The sequence below is a fragment of the Channa argus genome, chromosome 9 (genome assembly GCF_033026475.1).
Source record: "Channa argus isolate prfri chromosome 9, Channa argus male v1.0, whole genome shotgun sequence".
Lineage (NCBI taxonomy): Eukaryota > Metazoa > Chordata > Actinopteri > Anabantiformes > Channidae > Channa > Channa argus.
The window spans coordinates 21,951,436-21,969,848 of NC_090205.1; the positions used below are offsets into that span (position 1 = coordinate 21,951,436).

At 36.8% G+C, this 18,413-nt stretch overlaps 1 protein-coding gene across 2 annotated transcripts in view; it reads right to left on the reverse strand.

The window, feature by feature from the left end:
* Positions 1-18,413, reverse strand: part of LOC137133478 (polycystin-1-like protein 2) — a 48,140-nt gene that overhangs the window by 10,484 nt on the left and 19,243 nt on the right. For both annotated transcript variants that reach the window (XM_067517139.1, XM_067517140.1), the window contains exons 12-35: positions 17,507-17,639; positions 17,265-17,409; positions 16,014-17,024; positions 15,723-15,865; positions 15,428-15,613; positions 14,804-14,941; positions 14,526-14,672; positions 14,008-14,132; positions 12,708-12,828; positions 12,473-12,604; positions 8,820-8,933; positions 8,414-8,528; positions 8,141-8,331; positions 7,830-8,060; positions 6,662-6,763; positions 6,309-6,487; positions 5,772-5,918; positions 4,196-4,395; positions 3,811-4,046; positions 3,460-3,658; positions 1,931-2,177; positions 771-1,011; positions 345-441; positions 121-255 (exon numbers count right to left, since the gene is read on the reverse strand). In XM_067517139.1, the coding sequence (XP_067373240.1) occupies positions 121-255; positions 345-441; positions 771-1,011; positions 1,931-2,177; positions 3,460-3,658; positions 3,811-4,046; positions 4,196-4,395; positions 5,772-5,918; positions 6,309-6,487; positions 6,662-6,763; positions 7,830-8,060; positions 8,141-8,331; positions 8,414-8,528; positions 8,820-8,933; positions 12,473-12,604; positions 12,708-12,828; positions 14,008-14,132; positions 14,526-14,672; positions 14,804-14,941; positions 15,428-15,613; positions 15,723-15,865; positions 16,014-17,024; positions 17,265-17,409; positions 17,507-17,639 (4,715 nt within the window). The remainder of the gene's footprint in view (positions 1-120; positions 256-344; positions 442-770; positions 1,012-1,930; positions 2,178-3,459; positions 3,659-3,810; positions 4,047-4,195; positions 4,396-5,771; positions 5,919-6,308; positions 6,488-6,661; positions 6,764-7,829; positions 8,061-8,140; positions 8,332-8,413; positions 8,529-8,819; positions 8,934-12,472; positions 12,605-12,707; positions 12,829-14,007; positions 14,133-14,525; positions 14,673-14,803; positions 14,942-15,427; positions 15,614-15,722; positions 15,866-16,013; positions 17,025-17,264; positions 17,410-17,506; positions 17,640-18,413) is intronic.

Consider the following 18,413-nt stretch of genomic DNA (forward strand, 5'->3'; position numbering starts at 1 on the left):
ATCGTTTAAATGAACTACATCATTAGAAAAGGGTTTGAATTGTGATTTGTCTGTTACATTTGCAATTCCAGTCTGAAAAACCTCCAGTAAGATAAGAAATTATCAGCTTTTTCCACTCACCCACAATCTCTCTGAGGAGGGCAAAGGCTTTCTGCTCCAACATCTTGTTCTTTTTCATCTTCTCAATATCTGCAGAAGCAGGTGGCTCATAAAGAGTCCTATTTTGTCTGACTGTTTGTTGTTTCTTACAATGCTCTGTGGGTGAAAAGATATTTATTTGGTGTGAAACGTATACGCATATATATTTTTGTGAAAAATTTAAAACCTGATTTCTGTATTTATACCTCGATTTGGGCTATTTGTTACGAACTCCACATTTTGAAAGTCATCCTCATCAACTTTCTTTATTATCAGTGCAAAAAAGACTGCAAGACAAATAACCTGTAGAAAAAGACATGAACACGTTGATTTTACAATTAGCATTTGGCAGATGCTCAGTTTTAAAAGAAAACAAACTGAAAAAACATGCAATGCATAAAATGAGCTACTAATGAGATTAGAGGTGAAACACTTCTAACAGAGCAAAACTACAACACAAATATCCATGATCTTGTGTTGTGGTTCAACCCATGGAATCATGATCTAAACGGATTTGTGGCTTAAAAAATGAAGTTGGAACCAAACTGCGGATTATGAGAGTTGTTACTACCTTAGAAGAAGTATGTAGTTGTTATAAAAAAATAAAAATAAACAACTTATTTACTTCTCACCTTCAATGGCTGAATGACGAGAATACTCTGAAAAAACGAGACCATCATGGATACCAACCAGTTTATAGATCGTCCTTTTCCAAATTTCAATCCATAAAGCATTGTGAAAAATCCTGCTACAAAACTAGTAGCAATTACTAGCAACCAGCCAACAAAAATAAACCACCAGGGTAGCCCTCCATGACAGCACACCCTTTTGATTTTATTCCCATCACCATCACTGCTCTCTGCTGGACTCAACCTGCAAAAATGAAAGGAGTGAAAGATTACTCTTTAATTGCTTACAGGAAATTCAAAGAGAAACAAATTCTGTTTTCTCCACTGAAAGTTCTGCTAAGGCTCAAATTCAGCCCAGAGTTTTACATATGTACGTTTTTGAATTTTGGACAAAACCAGTGAATTATCTGCCCCTTACTAAAACATACATAAGCAATAAAACTGATTCTATTCAATTCTAGGAACTTAACCACAACAATTAATTACAAGTGACATTTTAAACACTGCCAATCTATCTACAATAAATTACTAAAGGTTGAAGCTTTTATCTGTCAACTTGATATTTTCTAATTATTCTTTATAACTTTTTAGGAAAAATATTTGAAAAAGCCTTTGTCATTCTTAAGTTTACACCACACACAGAAAAACACATGAGCTTTAAAGTAGCCTGTGGTAAATGGTGTTGCATGCATAACTCATAATGTGGGTAACCAGATTTCTAATTTGTAAAATTCCAGAGATATTTATACTGAGTAAATATGACCGTCCTCATATTTACCAAACAAACATGAGCTGAATCAATCTTTGCATCAACCTGTCTAAAACAATGAAAACAAGTCAATTTTTCTAATTTTCACTATTTTTTAAGCCATTACAGATCCTTTACATGACTTTCCAGATGTACCATCAAGTTAGTTTTTATTATTTTCTGCCCAAAAGAATATTTATTTTTTGAAGATTTCTGTCAGAAATGATTTTCTTTGTATTTATGAAAGTGTGATAAGTCTGACAATAAACATAAAGATAAATAATTTAACATTTCAATGACTTTGAAGAGACTTTCAAACTCTTTGGAATGCTTGTGAAAATACAAAAAAAAAAAAAGTTTGTAGTTAAGGGGGTTGAACATGTAAATCCACCAGTGTGGTTTAGTGAATAACTACTTTTTCTGGGTGAATCCGTCCAGGTTCACACTGCTGGAAGTGAGGATCTGATCTTCAAGTAAGCCCTTCATGCGGTGGACTTGCTGCAGAGCCTGGTTGTAGCTGTGTGGGGTGTGGAAGCCAGAGGGTCCCAGCAGTCTCAGCTGTTTGTGAATGTGACACAGCTGCCTGTACAGATACTGGGTTTTGTTGCTCTTGCTCTGAATGGCATCCACTCTTGTCCCAGATTGCACACTAGCTTTGCTCTCTGGAAAAGAGATGTTTTTACTTAGTAAGTTGTGTATAGCTTTGTATTAAAGGATAACTTTATTATTAGTATTTTCCATTTTTAACCATCCAACCAACAATGAATTCTCTACTCCACTTTTTAAGTTTAGTCTCTGTCGGCTGCAGCATTGACATGTTTGCTCAGAATCACTAACTTTGTACAACAATCTGAAGAAACCAATGATCTACACATGCACTGGATCTTTTGGGGGAACTGGGAGCAAGCAGAGGCATATTTTTTTAATATCTCAACCCCTTTTCGTTCCAATTGTAGCAACCTTTTTAAAAGGATGATTTGGCCAAGATGACATGTAAAAAATTCAGACAGTACAATCCAACATAAACACACACACACACATACATAAACCTAAAACCAGTGACCAATGTGTATTTTTAACAAGCCAACAAAACATGCAGAGAACAGAATTGTGAGAAATTGTGTTGGGGGTAGCTAGAGGGATAACACCCTCATCAGTCTGTCATCTGTTCCTGGCTCGATTTGCCATCCGTTCACCCCCACAGGTAAACAAAGTTATTTTTTCTGTGACAATTTGTTTAAAGAGTGTTTTATTTTTTGCATTGTATAAAGAGAAGAGTAACAGACTTGTGACTCATTACATGTCACTCTATATCTGAACTAAAAAACACTTACTCTAAACCCAAAAACATGCATTTATTGCATGCAAGCCCAGTGACTCACCACAAATTGGGAATAATAATGTAGTAATGTACTGTTGCATCTGGAGCTCCCCACCAGCCAAGTTATGAGGCCCTAATACACTTGATTGTTACTCTCACATGATTCTATTCTTGATCTAAGATATAAGTGGATACGTGAAACATCTCTAGGAAGTAAAATTTGTGCAAAACTACAGTTTTGTAATAATAAAATTATGTGGGGTTTTTTTTAAGCCCTCAACTATTTTTTTAGCCCTCAACTATCTTTAAAGTCAACAGCTCCTATATGTTGGTACTAAATGATGACCTAAAATTCGATCTAGTCCAATTTAAACAACATTTAAAAAATTATGTTTTTTTTTTTTTAAATAAAAAAATGGTTTAGTAAATATACAGAATTAAAATTAATTTACCAGAATCTAAATTTAAAGCTGGAAGAGTTTCCTGAATCAATTTTTAATCAAACTTCTAAAGACTATTGTAAAATATCTGATGCTTATGTATGCTTAGAAAGGGTACAGGCCTTCAGTTCTTTATTACATCCTCCTCACCGTACAGTATAAGAGCAGAACAGAAGAACGCACCTGGCGTGTGAGGCTCGCTAACATTGCAGAAGCTCTTTGTTTTTGACTGGGTGTTTTCATAGATTTTGTAATTCTGTGCGATGAACTGTTCTACCACAGAAAGGACATCACTAACTTCAACTTGCTGTCCAGGCATAACCTGGCATGGGATGTTGCTTTTCACATTCTTAGAGAGCGAATGGGCAAGTCTTGTGATATCCTGAAAGAGAGATTTCACAAGTATGAAAATGTTTTCTATATGATAGATGGATAGATAGAGTCCTTTTATAACTGTGGTAAAGCCAGTTTAGCTGATTCTGCCAAAAGTATTTTAAATAGCTGCCAAGCACATGAAAAACTTGAAGCACTTACATTTATGATAATGTCTAAAGTGACATTCTTGTCAGTGGGGGCAGTCTGTGAAGAAGATGTCTGTGAAGTGCTCTCCTGCTCAAGAGCACCTACATTTTTTGCTTTGCGCTTGCAGCAAGACGTCTCCCAAGGACGAGTTTGTCTGAAGACGCCGACAATGAGGAAATTAACTGGAAACATGATAAGGGAACTCTGAACTCCAATCATAAACTGCTGCCAGGTAAACTCAAAGTTACCTGGGAACAGAAAGAGAGAGAGACACCTTCAACATAAGAAACTGTATTCTGGCCTAATCTGAAATTCAAAAATTCTTATAAGGAACATTATACTATTAACATGCTGACTTTTAATTCTCATAGTAATTTGAACTGAAACAAAAACATGCCCATTTCCATAACTTGCTCTGAGGGGTCTGTTGGAATGCCATAAAACATGATGCTGGTCAGCATAGTGCAGAGCAGCAGGGAGAAACAACAGGACACTCTCTGTACACAGGTGAACGTGCTGTTTGGAGGACGGTTGACCACAGAGTACCAGATGTGTCCATCACTGAAATCCTTTGACACCTTCATAAAGAACAAATTGCTGGAAAACAAAAGCAATATAAACACTACAGGAAAGACTCACAACTCTGTTTGTTCTCTTAATTTCATGGAAAACAAAACCACAGTATTTTGACTAAAACTGTCAAATGAGAACATTTTAAACCTGCATGAATTAAGCCATGGATAAACGTCACATTTGAATCCCTCGTTATTCATTATGTTGCTGAAAAACCTCAGCACATCTGTAGTTATTTGACACTTGAGCGCTTAAAGAAAAAGCCATAAATCCCCAGTAAATCATCAGTGTGTGGGCTGACTCCGACGGGATTAAAGGTAATTGGAGGTTTTTAAATTTGATTAATTTCTTAAATTCAAAAGATTTCAAATGCATTATGTCTGAAGCAAATATAAAGTATAAAAAAAACACAATATACTGAAGCCTGCTTAGCTGTTTGAGTGTACAGTAGCTGTGCAGTCAATGAACAGTTTTACTCAGTACTGTTAAACTGACAGTAACATATTGAAAGCTGCAGTATCTAGTGCTTTAATAATTTAGTTAGTGTTCCAAGCTAAAGCTAACAATACATTAATGCAAATTCCTTTTACTACCGCAAAAACCTTTGATGCCTCATCCATACAGGGCTCACAAGTTGCGAGTGACTTGGAATATTGAATGAGATTAACAGACGTGAATTTATAGCTGTGGCATTCATGGTCTAGTTTCTATGCCGTCTGCCTCTCTGTCTAAAGAAGAGCAAATGACACACACACGCACACGGGAACTGCAGTAATAACCATACTAAAACAAAGCAAGTGCAGGCCTAATACATCAGGCCTAATTAATGTGTCCACCATGTCTCCATGCCTTAGTTGATAAAAGTAAAAATGTGAAAAGTGTCTTTTTGCAAGCATGTGCAGTTAATTTGCAATTAATCACAATTAATTACTATTTTAAAAAAATTAATTCAATTAACAGCCCTCCTCCAATTTCTGTTTGATTAATGTTTTACAGCATTTCTTAGAAGCGCAATAAAATTGGGTTGTAGTTGGCTCTGGCTCATGCCCCTTTTATTTCATTGCTCTTTTTTTCCTCCTGGCAATATTTAATAAAATAAGTAAAATTATCTCAGGCTTCATTTAGCTGAGATGTTTCTTTAAAATCTTTAGGAAATATTCACACACTTTTAAAACTTCTTCTGCTGTTGTGAAACAAATGAATTTATTGCAATTTTAACTTTTTTCTAGCTTCCGATGCCTTGAAGTTGGGGCTCAGATGAAAGCTACATTCTGCCAGCCTCTTTTGATATGCAACTCTGTCATACTTAGAAAAATCAACAGTCATTTTTTTAAACTGCCTATTGCATGTCATTTGCATTTAATCCTATTGTGTGTTTCAGTGCCTACAGTATATCTTACCTGAACTTCTTCAGATCAACCTCTGTTGAGACAGGAAATACTTTATCTAGGGAACAGTCCCCCACATCTATGGCCAGCCAGGTGTTGCATAGGAAATACCATTTCTGATCTGTCTGTAAGTCCTGCACCACAACATTTCCTACAAACCTGAGGAAAAGCAGCTAGTGTAAATGTTAGCGTCAGCATCTTTAAAAATATATGCCCCTAAAATGGCTTTTCTGCAGTGTGTCTAAAGGTTATACTCCAGTTGACAGGGTAGAAAGCAGCCTGGAGACATTATACTGAAATTATCAAATAGTTTGCCAAACAGAGGGGAAATTATTTTATGACTCTAGGAGTCCTAAAATAACAGATTGTAGACCATGTTCTTTGAACAAGAGCAAGTAGTCATCCCAAAGGTCAGGATAATTGTAACATACTTTACTCACAGTAGCTTCACTTCTGTGTTTTAAGTCCTAACAATTAGATAATACAAATTTTATGACTAAAAAGAGAAGAATAAAGTTTCAGCATGATAACATTATTTAATTTGCTTACCAGGCAGGATGGCTCCCTGAGTTGTTGTGCCACAGCCTGATGGCGTGCAGTTCTCCCAGAGAAAAGGGTGTAGTTAATAGGAACATATCAACTGCACCTCTCTCAAACACACGTTTTTTTGGATCGCTCAGGTGGTGTGGCTCACTGTTTTCTTCTGCACCCAGCAAAGTTATTGTTACCTAAAACAGTTCAGTACTCTGCTTGTTAAATGTGAAAAGTCACATACCAAAAAAAAAAAAGCACCTACTTCACTTCCATGAAAAAGGGAAATAGTCTGTATTGCCTGCTCACTACATGAAATAGGGAGTAGTGAATGTGTGAACAGGGATTTAATACACAGCCCAGGATTTTACCTGAGAGGAAGTAGAGCCTCCTCTTCGATGCCCAGTGCTGACAGTCAATAGATATCGATAATCATCCATGGGATCGTTGTCCTCCAGAAAGAAAACTTTCAACTAATAAAAAAAAAAAAAATTAATTTTATTTATATATATATATATATATATATATATATATATATATATATATATATATATATATATATATATATATATATATATATAAAAAATAAAATCTGTTACCCAAATTAGAGAGGTTAGAAAAAACAGCAAGGATAGATGATTAAGGAGTGATACACAAACAAGACATAAACACTATTTCATTATGAATCAGCTGATTGGAATTTTATACCAAAGTACACTAACAACAGATTTGTACACATAAATTACTACAAAGCATAAGGTTATAACTCATTTTAACCGTAACCTGAAACACAATACCAATAAATTCAGATGCATATAAAAAAAACAACTAAATAAAGCACACACACACAAAATGCTCCTACATATATGGTTGTGTGCATCTAACATATGTGGATTGAATATTTACACACTCTCTAATAATAGAAAATGCATGTACACAACCCACTCCCCAAAAAGTTGGGAAGATGTGTAAATACAAATGTGTAAAAATTGCAATGATTTGCAAATCTCTTCAACCCATATTTTATTCACAATAGAATATAAACAACATATCAGATGTTGAAACTGAGAAATTTTGACATTTAATGGAAAATATTAGCCAATTTTGAATTTGATGTTGGGCAGATTGAAAAGAAAAATTACTTAAAATGGTACTGGTGTAATTTTTATTTAGACAGTGGGTGTAAGAGCAAATACACACACCAAACCAAGAAACGTCACCACATAACTACAAAGTCTGACTGACAGCTGATCCGCCAAAGCAACTGTCATCAGATTACAGTTCAGAGGAAAGGACATGTCAGGTCTCTAAAAATATATTTCCTTATTTCCTGTCGCCTCAAGTCTCACCACTACATCTCTCAGCACATCTTTAGAGGGAAGTACTAAGCCATAAGAAAAGTGAAGAAAATGTCAACACATATAAGAGACATGAAATATACCCACAGACAGGTAGGCAACCTTTTGCAGTCACCTTCACGTGTCGCACACGCATTTAGGATAATGCAGAATTATGCTGCGATGATGCAATAAACCATACCTTTGCCATGTCTTTCACATCTTTTCGTCGTGCCCACACAACCACCAAGAGATATGCCAGAAAGAGTGCACCCACAAAGCACACAACCACTGGATTCTGCGCAAAGGTGGCAAAGAGCTCAGCAGTACGTGATGGGTCAACAAGGTTGGGAGTAACAAAGAAAGAGCTCCCAAAGAAGGTAAGATGATTGCAGAGGCACTGGGTGACTAAATTTGTGGTCTTAACACCAACCTTGAAAGGAAAACAACCTTAGTTTTTAGTGTTTATGCAGCATGTTACGCATAATAGGAAAATTGAAAAACTGCACTCACCTGGCATCCATAAGTTCGCCAATCTAAAAGTGCTTCATCCCAAAACTTACATGAAGCACTTATGGAGGTGATTGATAAACTGGCATTGATGGATTTGATACCTGGACCCACAATGGGCCTCACCACTAGATAGTGTAGTCCAGTGTTTCCCTTTAAAGTCTTAGGGTCTAGCAGCCAAGAATATCTCTCCTCTGTATCAGACACAATAAAATACTCAAAATATATTAAGCATTAATAAACACCTGGAATCTATACAAAGCACAAAATTTTTACCTAATGTCTTTCCCTTGTAAGGCATCTCAGTCATCGCTACATAACTTGTTTCAGTGGGGTAGACCTTATAACCGAGGAACACTTTGAAGGGTAATGGATCCTTCGAAGGCACCATCTTTAAAAGGTTTCAACATAGATAAAGCAAAACTTTCAACAACGAGCAAGCTGGTACAGCCAGAAAAGCATAGACAACAACCATTAAACAAGCACTGTATCTGAAAAGAATGTTACAACATTGTTACAACAACAGTGGCTGTGCTAACAGTATAAAGCTACCGTGTGTCCAGCTGAATTTTCATTCTCTAATACCAATTTAAAAAAACTGAATATTTATGGTTGGAATAAAACTCCCCATATTGTCATGGTAAAACAAAAATCATATACACATTACATGCATTTACTAGACCTTTAACAAAAGCATATTATCAGTCGAAGGAACATCTATGAACGTTGTGCTGTAGTTCCCCAGGTCCAAAACAGAGATGTTCACGTTGTCTCCAGCAGGCCTTGGCAACAGAATCTGTGCACAAGCATATATAGGTATTAATCCATATTTTACCTACATATGTTAAAACATCTTGATAAATTCTAAAATGTGCAATCTGGAAAAACACACAGCATATTAATCAGAGTGGACTTTGGACCAAATATTTTGATTTCCTTTACTGCTGCACTATTTGCCTAGTCATTTAACTGGAGCTGAGTTTGAAAAATTATTTGATGTTCCCACAAAGCACATATTTTCTGCTATTCTGGTAAATGAAAGTGTAAAACGACAGTATTGTTAATGCTCCGAGCATGCAGCAGACTCTGCGAACTCTGTATCCCATCGGGCACATGGGATACAGAGTGGGCTGAGTGAGAATCTCTTTTAATGTATTAAAGGTGGGTGTGTGATTGACTGATGACATGAGTAGGCTAGCCAACAGCATCACTGCTATCCTCCTGGTGCAGAGAACACCGAGTTCATTTGTACTCCAGTGGAGAGTCCTGACCAGTGCTTTCTAAGAAAACTAATATTCTGATTCTGCTCTTATGAGTCAACCCTCTCACGAGATGCTGGTCATCACGGCTGCAAGTACATCTTGTGACACTTGTTTTGCCAGACTATTTAAAAAAAAAAAAAAAAAGTGTGGTATACACAGTTGCCTTGGTGCCAGGAAATGACTAAATTAAGTTGAATAGTATAAAAGATCCCACAATTAGTCATGGAGCTGTGGGAAATGTTTCCAGTTCAGCGCTGCCTCATCACTGCATAAATGAAGAAAGTAAAAAAAACCTTTTAATCATAACCAGTTTCATATCCACAAGAGCTGCTGTGTATCTGTCATGTTTTTACACTTTAACTGTGTTTCTGCACTGCTATTAGAGTTGGCAGAACAAAAACATCTTTTACAGCACAGACTGACCATAGCATTAATGCTACTTAAGCAAACAGTCATAAACAAATTATGTACCACATTTCTTTCAAATGCTAAATTTGTACATAAAACAGGTGATGTGCTTAATTACATATATTGTAAATGATGTGTTCACATTACTTAGACTATCTCTATTATATCAGACATGGTTATCATTTTACAAGCTTCCCATTATGTGGTTTTAAATGGTTGGCTGGGGTGGTCCATGCCACCCCTACTATCTAAGTTTCTGCCCTAGATACCACTCGAAAATTGTTGCCATGAAATTGGCTCATACCTGTGTGTGTGTGTGTGTGTGTGTGTGTGTGTGTGTGTCTTACTTTTCTATTTAATGGCTTTGCCTTTAAGGGCATAGTTGTCAAACAAATCTCCACACTGACTGCAGCACATGAAAGACCACTAGGCAACTATGACACAACTTTTCACTGGAACAACACTGTACTTTACAAATGGTAAATGTAATCTCCACACCTCGAAACTGCTCGAGTCAGCTTTGCCCCAGCAAACATTTTTGACATTTAAAATCTGTTGAATAAACATCCACCAAAACATCCTGTCACAGTTCAATATTTGTTGTTCAAACATTCTGAATTCTACATCTTTTATTTATGTCCATGGGACATCAAATTGTGTAAATTTCTGGATGTTTATACAATGTGTTGCTGCGTATTTAAATGTGTATAACAAGTAAGCATAAAACTACTCTGAACTGTGTCTCTGTAACGCAGTCTCTATAACTGAACTTCTCATCAGCAGAATATACAGTACATGTTACCACAAAAACACACAGCCATATAAATAAATTCACCCAGCAACACTAGCAGTAATGTCCCATTTTCTGTCCTCATGTGCCTCTATGGTGCAACCGAACCCCAACTATCAATAACAACTCAGGCTAACCGACCCAATTTTGAATCAGATATAAAAATGCCAGTGTGAGCTAGTAAACTTTTCATCAGCATGTCCGTTGCTAACATACATGCCTGTGTACAGGTAAACTCTTATAATCACCAGTCTCATTTCATCATGTGCACGGGCACCTGATTACTTTTTAAAGTTCAACTAGATGTGCACACACAAATCTCTTCTCACATCACTCTTTCTCACAAGTAACATGCAATTTCCATTAAATGGTGGAAAAGATATTCGAACATTAGACACCATCCTTCATAAGTCTATGTGTGGAAATATTTTTGTATCTGTATATTGTACATAATATATTACAAAAGGGCTGATCAGGACCGTGGAAATGAAGCAGCTGAACTGCTCTGTATTCTGCTAATGTGGACAGGCTGGTCTGTCTTTCAGCTCCCAAATGGCTCATCATTTACTACAACTTCTGGCATTTAAAATTCAACCAAATGTAACTATAATTTTAACTTTGGTTGGCATGTGTACATCTATAGCATTTCAATTATATAATATATTTATTAGTTGTAAATGGTAAATGGTCTGCACTTATATAGCGCTTTTCTACCTATTGGCACTCAAAGCGCTTTACACTGCTTCTTATTTACCCAGTCACACTCACAATAACACACACTCATACACTGATGGGGGAGCTGCTATGCAGCTGGCCAACACTCACCGGGAGCAACCAAGTTGGGGTTCAGTGTCTTGCTCAAGGACACTTCGACATGTGACCAGAGGAACCAGGGATTGAACCAACATTGGTGGACAACCACTCTACCTTCCTGCGCCACAGTCGAAGGATAATAAACCAGAATATCAATATTTACATGGTTTTGGTAAAAGATCTAACCTTATTTCATTATTGCCAAACATTTTAGATCTAATCAAAGATTGTAAATTTTGTTATGAACATAAAACGCAGAAAATCAGGACCTTGTGGATAAATATCTATTAGCATCTATTTTATTGCTGTTATGATGTCTACATCAAATAAAATATTATAATACATAATAAACTGTCATTCAGACACACCAAATTGTCCCCCCTTCCCTATTAAACCAAATGGTATGATACTTGTCTGTGGCCACATCTTGTTGTTTGCACAGAAGCGCTCTTAGACCGGAGTGGACTTCCATTGTTCCCAAAATGAGCCGGTCACAGAACTGATTTGTTCTCAACTGCTCACTACTCAGCTCCACCACATCCGATGACTGATCTCAGCTCTCTCAACCACAAGTTGGGCTAAGTGGTTAGCCCACTATTAGACCAGTGTTTCTCTAATAATTAAGTGGGCCTTGGAATTTTAAAGTGACCATTTAATTTTTATAGAGGCTATCAGAGAAGCCAGATTGAGTTGGTTTGGACATGTTCAGAGGAGAGACTGTGAATATATCGGTAGAAAGATGCTCAGGTGGGAGCTGCCATGCAGAGGAAGACCAAAGAGGAGATTTATGGATGTAGTGAAAGAGGACATGAAGTTAGTTGGTGTGAGAGAATAGGATACGGAAGACAGGGTTAGATGGAGGCATATTAATCTACTATTTATTTGTCATTGTTACTGTTAGCATTTTCGACTTGCCTACTACTGTTAGCCTGTCTATAGTACACATGCAAAATGAGACTGACCATCAATAGTTATCGGTATGAATTATGTTTGTCCCCACAAAGGCCGTGCTTAGCAAGAGAGCAATAAAACAATAAAACTGTCTTCTTATGACGCACTGACCTCAATATTTTCAGTCAAGTTCTTTACAGGGATACCGGTGCCATCTGTTGTTGTAAGGGAAAGACCACCTATAGGCCCACTAATGTTCCCCCTCTCATTCCAGGAGAATGGGCTTTTATTTAAACTCAGCATCTGTAAATGTATAGTCAGAGTCATAGAAGTTTGAACATCACTAGAAAGTCAGACATTTTAGAAAACAGAGGATCGACAGTAACACTTCCACAATTGTACCTACTCGTATATCCACTGGATTTTCCGCTTGAAACAATTTGGAGGGTAGGGCTGGGAGTGAAAATGCAGGGCAGGAACTGTTGGGAATGCTTATAGACTCAGTGTGCACACTTCCTGGTTTTACTCTGTGAGAAAATATAAAAAAAGTCTTTGTGTGTTTAATATTTATGTGTCATAAATATTAAACATGTTTAATAACTGTTAGCAATTTAATCCTTGATTTCAGCAGATCAAAGCCTGCAGTCAGCTTTATTTTTGTCAATGTAACTTCTCTTAAAAATCCTGCAAAGCCCACACAGTTCCATCTCTGCCCATCTCCTAAACCAACATGAAGTTAATGCATTATTGGATGCCCATGAACTTAAGAATTAAAGGGCAACTTCATTTAATGAAAATCCAGGATTAAATTGGGTTTTTGAAAAAAACTTTGTTTCTCCATTTTGCTTTTATTTTTTGTTGTTAGGACAGAAAACTTTGGCACAACAAGAAATGTTTGTGGAATACATGAATATATGCCTCTTAAAAAGATGAATACTTCAAATTTAGATATATTTTTAAACTTTACTAAATGCATTTTAAGTCTCCAGCTCAACAGAAAGAGTGTGTGGGCTCGTGTAAATACACATGCAGCTTTTAGCTTGGTAGTGCTATGTGCTATAGTTTGTCTAATGGCAATACCAGTGGCTAGTGTTTTGACATGGCAAGTTTTAAGTGTTCAATGATTTAATGTTAAAATAAAAATACTAAAGTGCAGCCACTAGCACAAGAATTAAATAGAAATAGACCCTAAGATCAATGGCTTTCGGCTAATCTCTTCAGGGGTCGCAACTGCTTAACGTGTTCAACATGTGTTTTACGCTGCATCCCTCCCAGCTGCAACCCAACACTGGTATTGGCATCCTGTCACTATTTTGTACAATTTTTTTCTCTTAAAAATGTAGTAAAGCCAAGGATTTTACTTTATATTATAATATAGTATTGTAATTATATTTATGGCTTATGGCTGTGTTGTTATTTTCAAGTTATTCCAAAAGTTTTATTCAAATTCTTTATCTAACAATAAAATATTAAAATGTTAACAAAAATGACTTCATTTTGCTCATCTAGTTTTGGGTTATGTTACTCCTCCAACCCTAAAACAACTTCGGGTCTCAACACCTGTCGTTGCGCTGCGACAGCTCTAGATCTACACCTAAAGACATGTGAGTAGTATATTTTTTTCCCCACACAACTTCAATTCATACAATTTTGAACAACCTCTGTGTGTGTTTGTTTTCCATTTTTCTACTGGAGCTAGAACTTACCTCTTGACAAAAACTGCAATATTAGCTTGTTGTATAATAGTGGGGCCATCATTAGCACTTTTAAACATCAACAGTGCACTCTGTATGTTGTAAAGAGTATTAAGAACGGCATCTGAAATGTTCTTCTGCAATAGAGAAGAAAGAATTTATGAGGTTATTTTATTTTTCAGTCAACTGGAAGTTTAAGCAGACATATACATTAATTGTAGCAAAGGTGGGTTATTATGGTACTGACTTTAGTTAGTAAACAAACAATGTGTGACAGTTGACAAAGTACTAGCTTTATGCACTTTATGACATGTAAGAATCTCAATAACAGGATAAAGCTTTTAGAAAAATGTAACGATACACTAGCCTACCAGGAGCCAGTGTGCACCGGTTAAAAACAGAGAATCAACAGGCATGCTATAAAAGAGAACTATAACTCTTTCTTGGATAAACATAATCCCATCTAAATCATCCAAGCTTCGCTGCAGTAGTTATCAGATCATCATGAGCCATAAAGTGAAATTACTCACACTGGAGGAATATTCCAGGATATTGCTTGCTCCTTCCACAATAGTGCTGGCTGCACTGATTATTTCATTCATGCTTTCTTCGCTGCTGTTCGCGATCATGTGAAGAAGTGATGAGCTTAGGTCCACAAGTAACAATGAAGCCTGTTCCTGAAGGTGAGAATTAATTTTCATAATAAAAAGACACAAAAGAGTTCATGGTGGTATTAACCATATTTGTTACCAAACACATTATTAATAAATTATACTCAAATCAAAGGCCACTATGGGGTTAACAGTACCTGAGCCAAGTTACTAGGTTCAGTGCCTGGCTGGATGATTGCAGAAATTCCATCAGCTATCACCTGAACGTTATCTGGAGTGGTGGGGGGAGCCTCTTTTACTGCGTCAATCATTATGCCCAGCATTTGCACACGAAGCTTCAGTAGAAAAAAGCTTTTAGAGGCATTTGGGATTTACATAAATAAATAAATGATACTTTATTGATCACCATGGAGAAATCATCTCATAGCTGTCAAATGTAAAAACTTCCTTTCTCTTCTTCTGTCATCTGTCATTTCAGCACTGTGTGAAATAACCCCCCTCCACCCTATCTATGACCTACTAATTGTATCACTGGTTCATTAGTCCTCCACTACACTCACAATCTCCTCCTCCATCCTCATTTTAGACAAACCCTCTGTCACTCCATCCTCCAGTATGGGCAGTAAAATCTGGCTCCATCTTGGTCTCAGCCCCACTGCCCACTCCCTATATTATGGATACTCATTTGGTGATCAGTCAGACCCTTATAGAAGTTGATTCAGCACTGATGCTTAGACATACACACACACACACAGAAGCATGTGTGTAGATCAGTAATGTCACTTCATTATACCATTGTACATTTTGCAGTGTGAGGTTACCTTTTGCCCATCTCCTTTTTCCAGTTCTTGAGACTGACTGTTCAGATGGCTGGACAAAGAACTGAGGAGTTGCCCAATGGCTTCTCCAGACATTAGACCTTGATTTTTGAGCTTATCCACAGCACTTTCCAATGAAGCCTTGAGACCATTCACTGAAGCTCCAGAAGCTGCTGTGGAATCCTTTACCTGATGGGAAAAAGTAATTTTCTCATAGCAATGTCAAGGAAAATTAGAATATTTTCATAAGTTTTGTTCAGTTTATATCTCTATTTTTTAACCTCTATCTTTAACTAACCTGCGTAGTCATAGTTGTGGTATCTACAAGGTTCCCTTGTTTTACAGTTGCTGTGATAACTAGGTTGTAGTTGGAACTCTTGTCTCCAAGAGGAAGAAAGAGAGACTTCACTTCATTGTTCATACTGCAACGCAACTGTTTCTCTGACAAGATAAAAACAACAAAAAGTCTAGATTAATGGATTTCTATACCAGAATACTTGACAAGTACACAAGGGTTACCAAAGAATATTGATTGTTAAAGATAAAACCAGTCTTTTATTTATTGAACTGGCAATACTGGAGTACTAACCTTTGATTTTAAAACAATAATGGCACTTAGAACAGTGAAAGTTAGTCTTGCAAGTTATACTGAACGCATCCAGAATAGTTCCACTTGACGGTGATATGCTACATGAGAAGCGGTTTAAATTGTTGCTGATTGGTAGTGAAGTTTGACTGGTTCTAGCAGTGGTAATGGTGATAGTGGTAACACCGATCGGGCCATTTGTATTGGAAGGATAAGCAGAGTTTGTCTCCCCTTCATTGCTTCCACCTTTGGTTGTCTTATCAGTGGCATCTGGTTTTTTGGTGGTAGAAGCTGGATTTGGACCTTGATTCTCTGTAGATGGTGTGGCAGGCACATTAGGAGGATATGGTCTGTTTTGTTCTCCTTCACCATTTCCACCTTTGGTTGTCTTATCACTTGCACCTGGTTGTTTGGTGTTAGAAGCTGGATTTGGACCTTGATTCTCTGTAGATGGTGTGGCAGGCACATTAGGAGGATATGGTCCGTTTTGTTCTCCTTCACCATTTCCACCTTTGGTTGTCTTATCACTTGCACCTGGTTGTTTGGTGTTAGAAGCTGGATTTGGACCTTGATTCTCTGTAGATGGTGTGGCAGGCACATTAGGAGGATATGGTCCGTTTTGTTCTCCTTCACCATTTCCACTTTTGGTTGTCTTATCACTTGCACCTGGTTGTTTGGTGTTAGAAGCTGGATTTGGACCTTGATTCTCTGTAGATGGTGTGGCAGGCACATTAGGAGGAAATGGTCCGTTTTGTTCTCCTTCACCATTTCCACCTTTGGTTGTCTTATCACTTGCACCTGGTTGTTTGGTGTTAGAAGCTGGATTTGGACCTTGATTCTCTGTAGATGGTGTGGCAGGCACATTAGGAGGATATGGTCCGTTTTGTTCTCCTTCACCATTTCCACCTTTGGTTGTCTTATCGGTGGCATCTGATTGTTTGGTAGGAGTTGGCTTTGGATTTTCAGATGAGAATGTATTTATGGTATATGTTGTGTAAAGAGGTACAACATCCCCTTTGATAATAACAGAAGAATGTGCAATGAGTATTGTAAAAGAAACAAAAATTCTGATTTATAACTTAAATTGTTAAAAAAAAAAAACACTCTTTATTACAATGACTTATTACCAATGAACTTATGCAACACTGTGAATCATTAATAATTGATAATCATCATCTGAATCCCAAACATTACCATGGCAAATTAGTTCACAGATCAGATTTAACAGTGTAGTTTAGACTAATGTATACACACCAGAATATATCACCACAACGAGATCCTGTTTATTATATTTGGCCATTTTAAGATAGGATTGGCTCACAGTCAGTTCAGTTCCGCCATTCTGCATCACTTTGAGTGGATTTTTCCCTGCATTGCTATAGCAGCTTTTTGTCTCATCCTGTAAATAAAAGAAAATGCTAATTAAGTTATTGGTATTTGTTTTTTTTACAAAATTTAGGTTACAGCATGTTACCTGATTTATTTATTAAACTTACTGGCCAGTCCTTGTTGTTTAGGTCCTCGATGTTCCACACAACTTGATTACACTGGTCATGTCCCTTACAATCCAAATTAAATTTTGCATCTGTGTTCTCATTTACTGGATCACAGCCTTGAGTACATGTGAGACTGTATATAGTACATACACAAATTGGTTAACACAAACCTACAGTTGTGAAAATGCAACAGCATTGAAAAAAATCCCTTACTGAATGTAGATAAACACTACATGTGCCAAGTCTTAACTGTATAACAGTTAATAACCTCTATAACATTTTTGACATGGGAATAGTAAGAGCAGGGCATACCACATTGCTCAAAAATATGAAAATTTTCCAAATACATATTTGACCGGTAGTATCTCTTTTCCCCAATCCAATTCTTTAATTGATTACATTATAATAAACACATTTTTGATTAATTTGTTTTACTGCAGTTGGGAAAACACAGGGCATATTTTCACTTATTTACAAAAAGGAATTTGACTAGTCTAAATTATAAATGTAGTACATGCTGTATGGCATTTAATAAAAATACACAAATTAAAATTAAGAAAATTACTTTTTTTTGCTTCGCAAATCTGGAATTCTATAGAGTGCCATAGAGAACACATTCTGTATGTTTGTAGGCTAACCTAAGAAGTTAGTTTTTTAAAGCCCAAATACAATTGCCAGAGGTTAAAAGCTACGAACAACACCGTGGACGCATGACCTCATTGTAACCACCACTAACCTTTCCCATTTTAAATTTGTTAAAACACATTAACCTTGTCTACAAATGCTTTTCCTGCTAGGTATAAACACAATGAGGCTATAAATGTCATTACACTCGCTTGAGACTTGGTTTTTGGCTCTCAGATCTCACTCATTCACACACGCAGCCCCAATTTGCCTCACACCCACT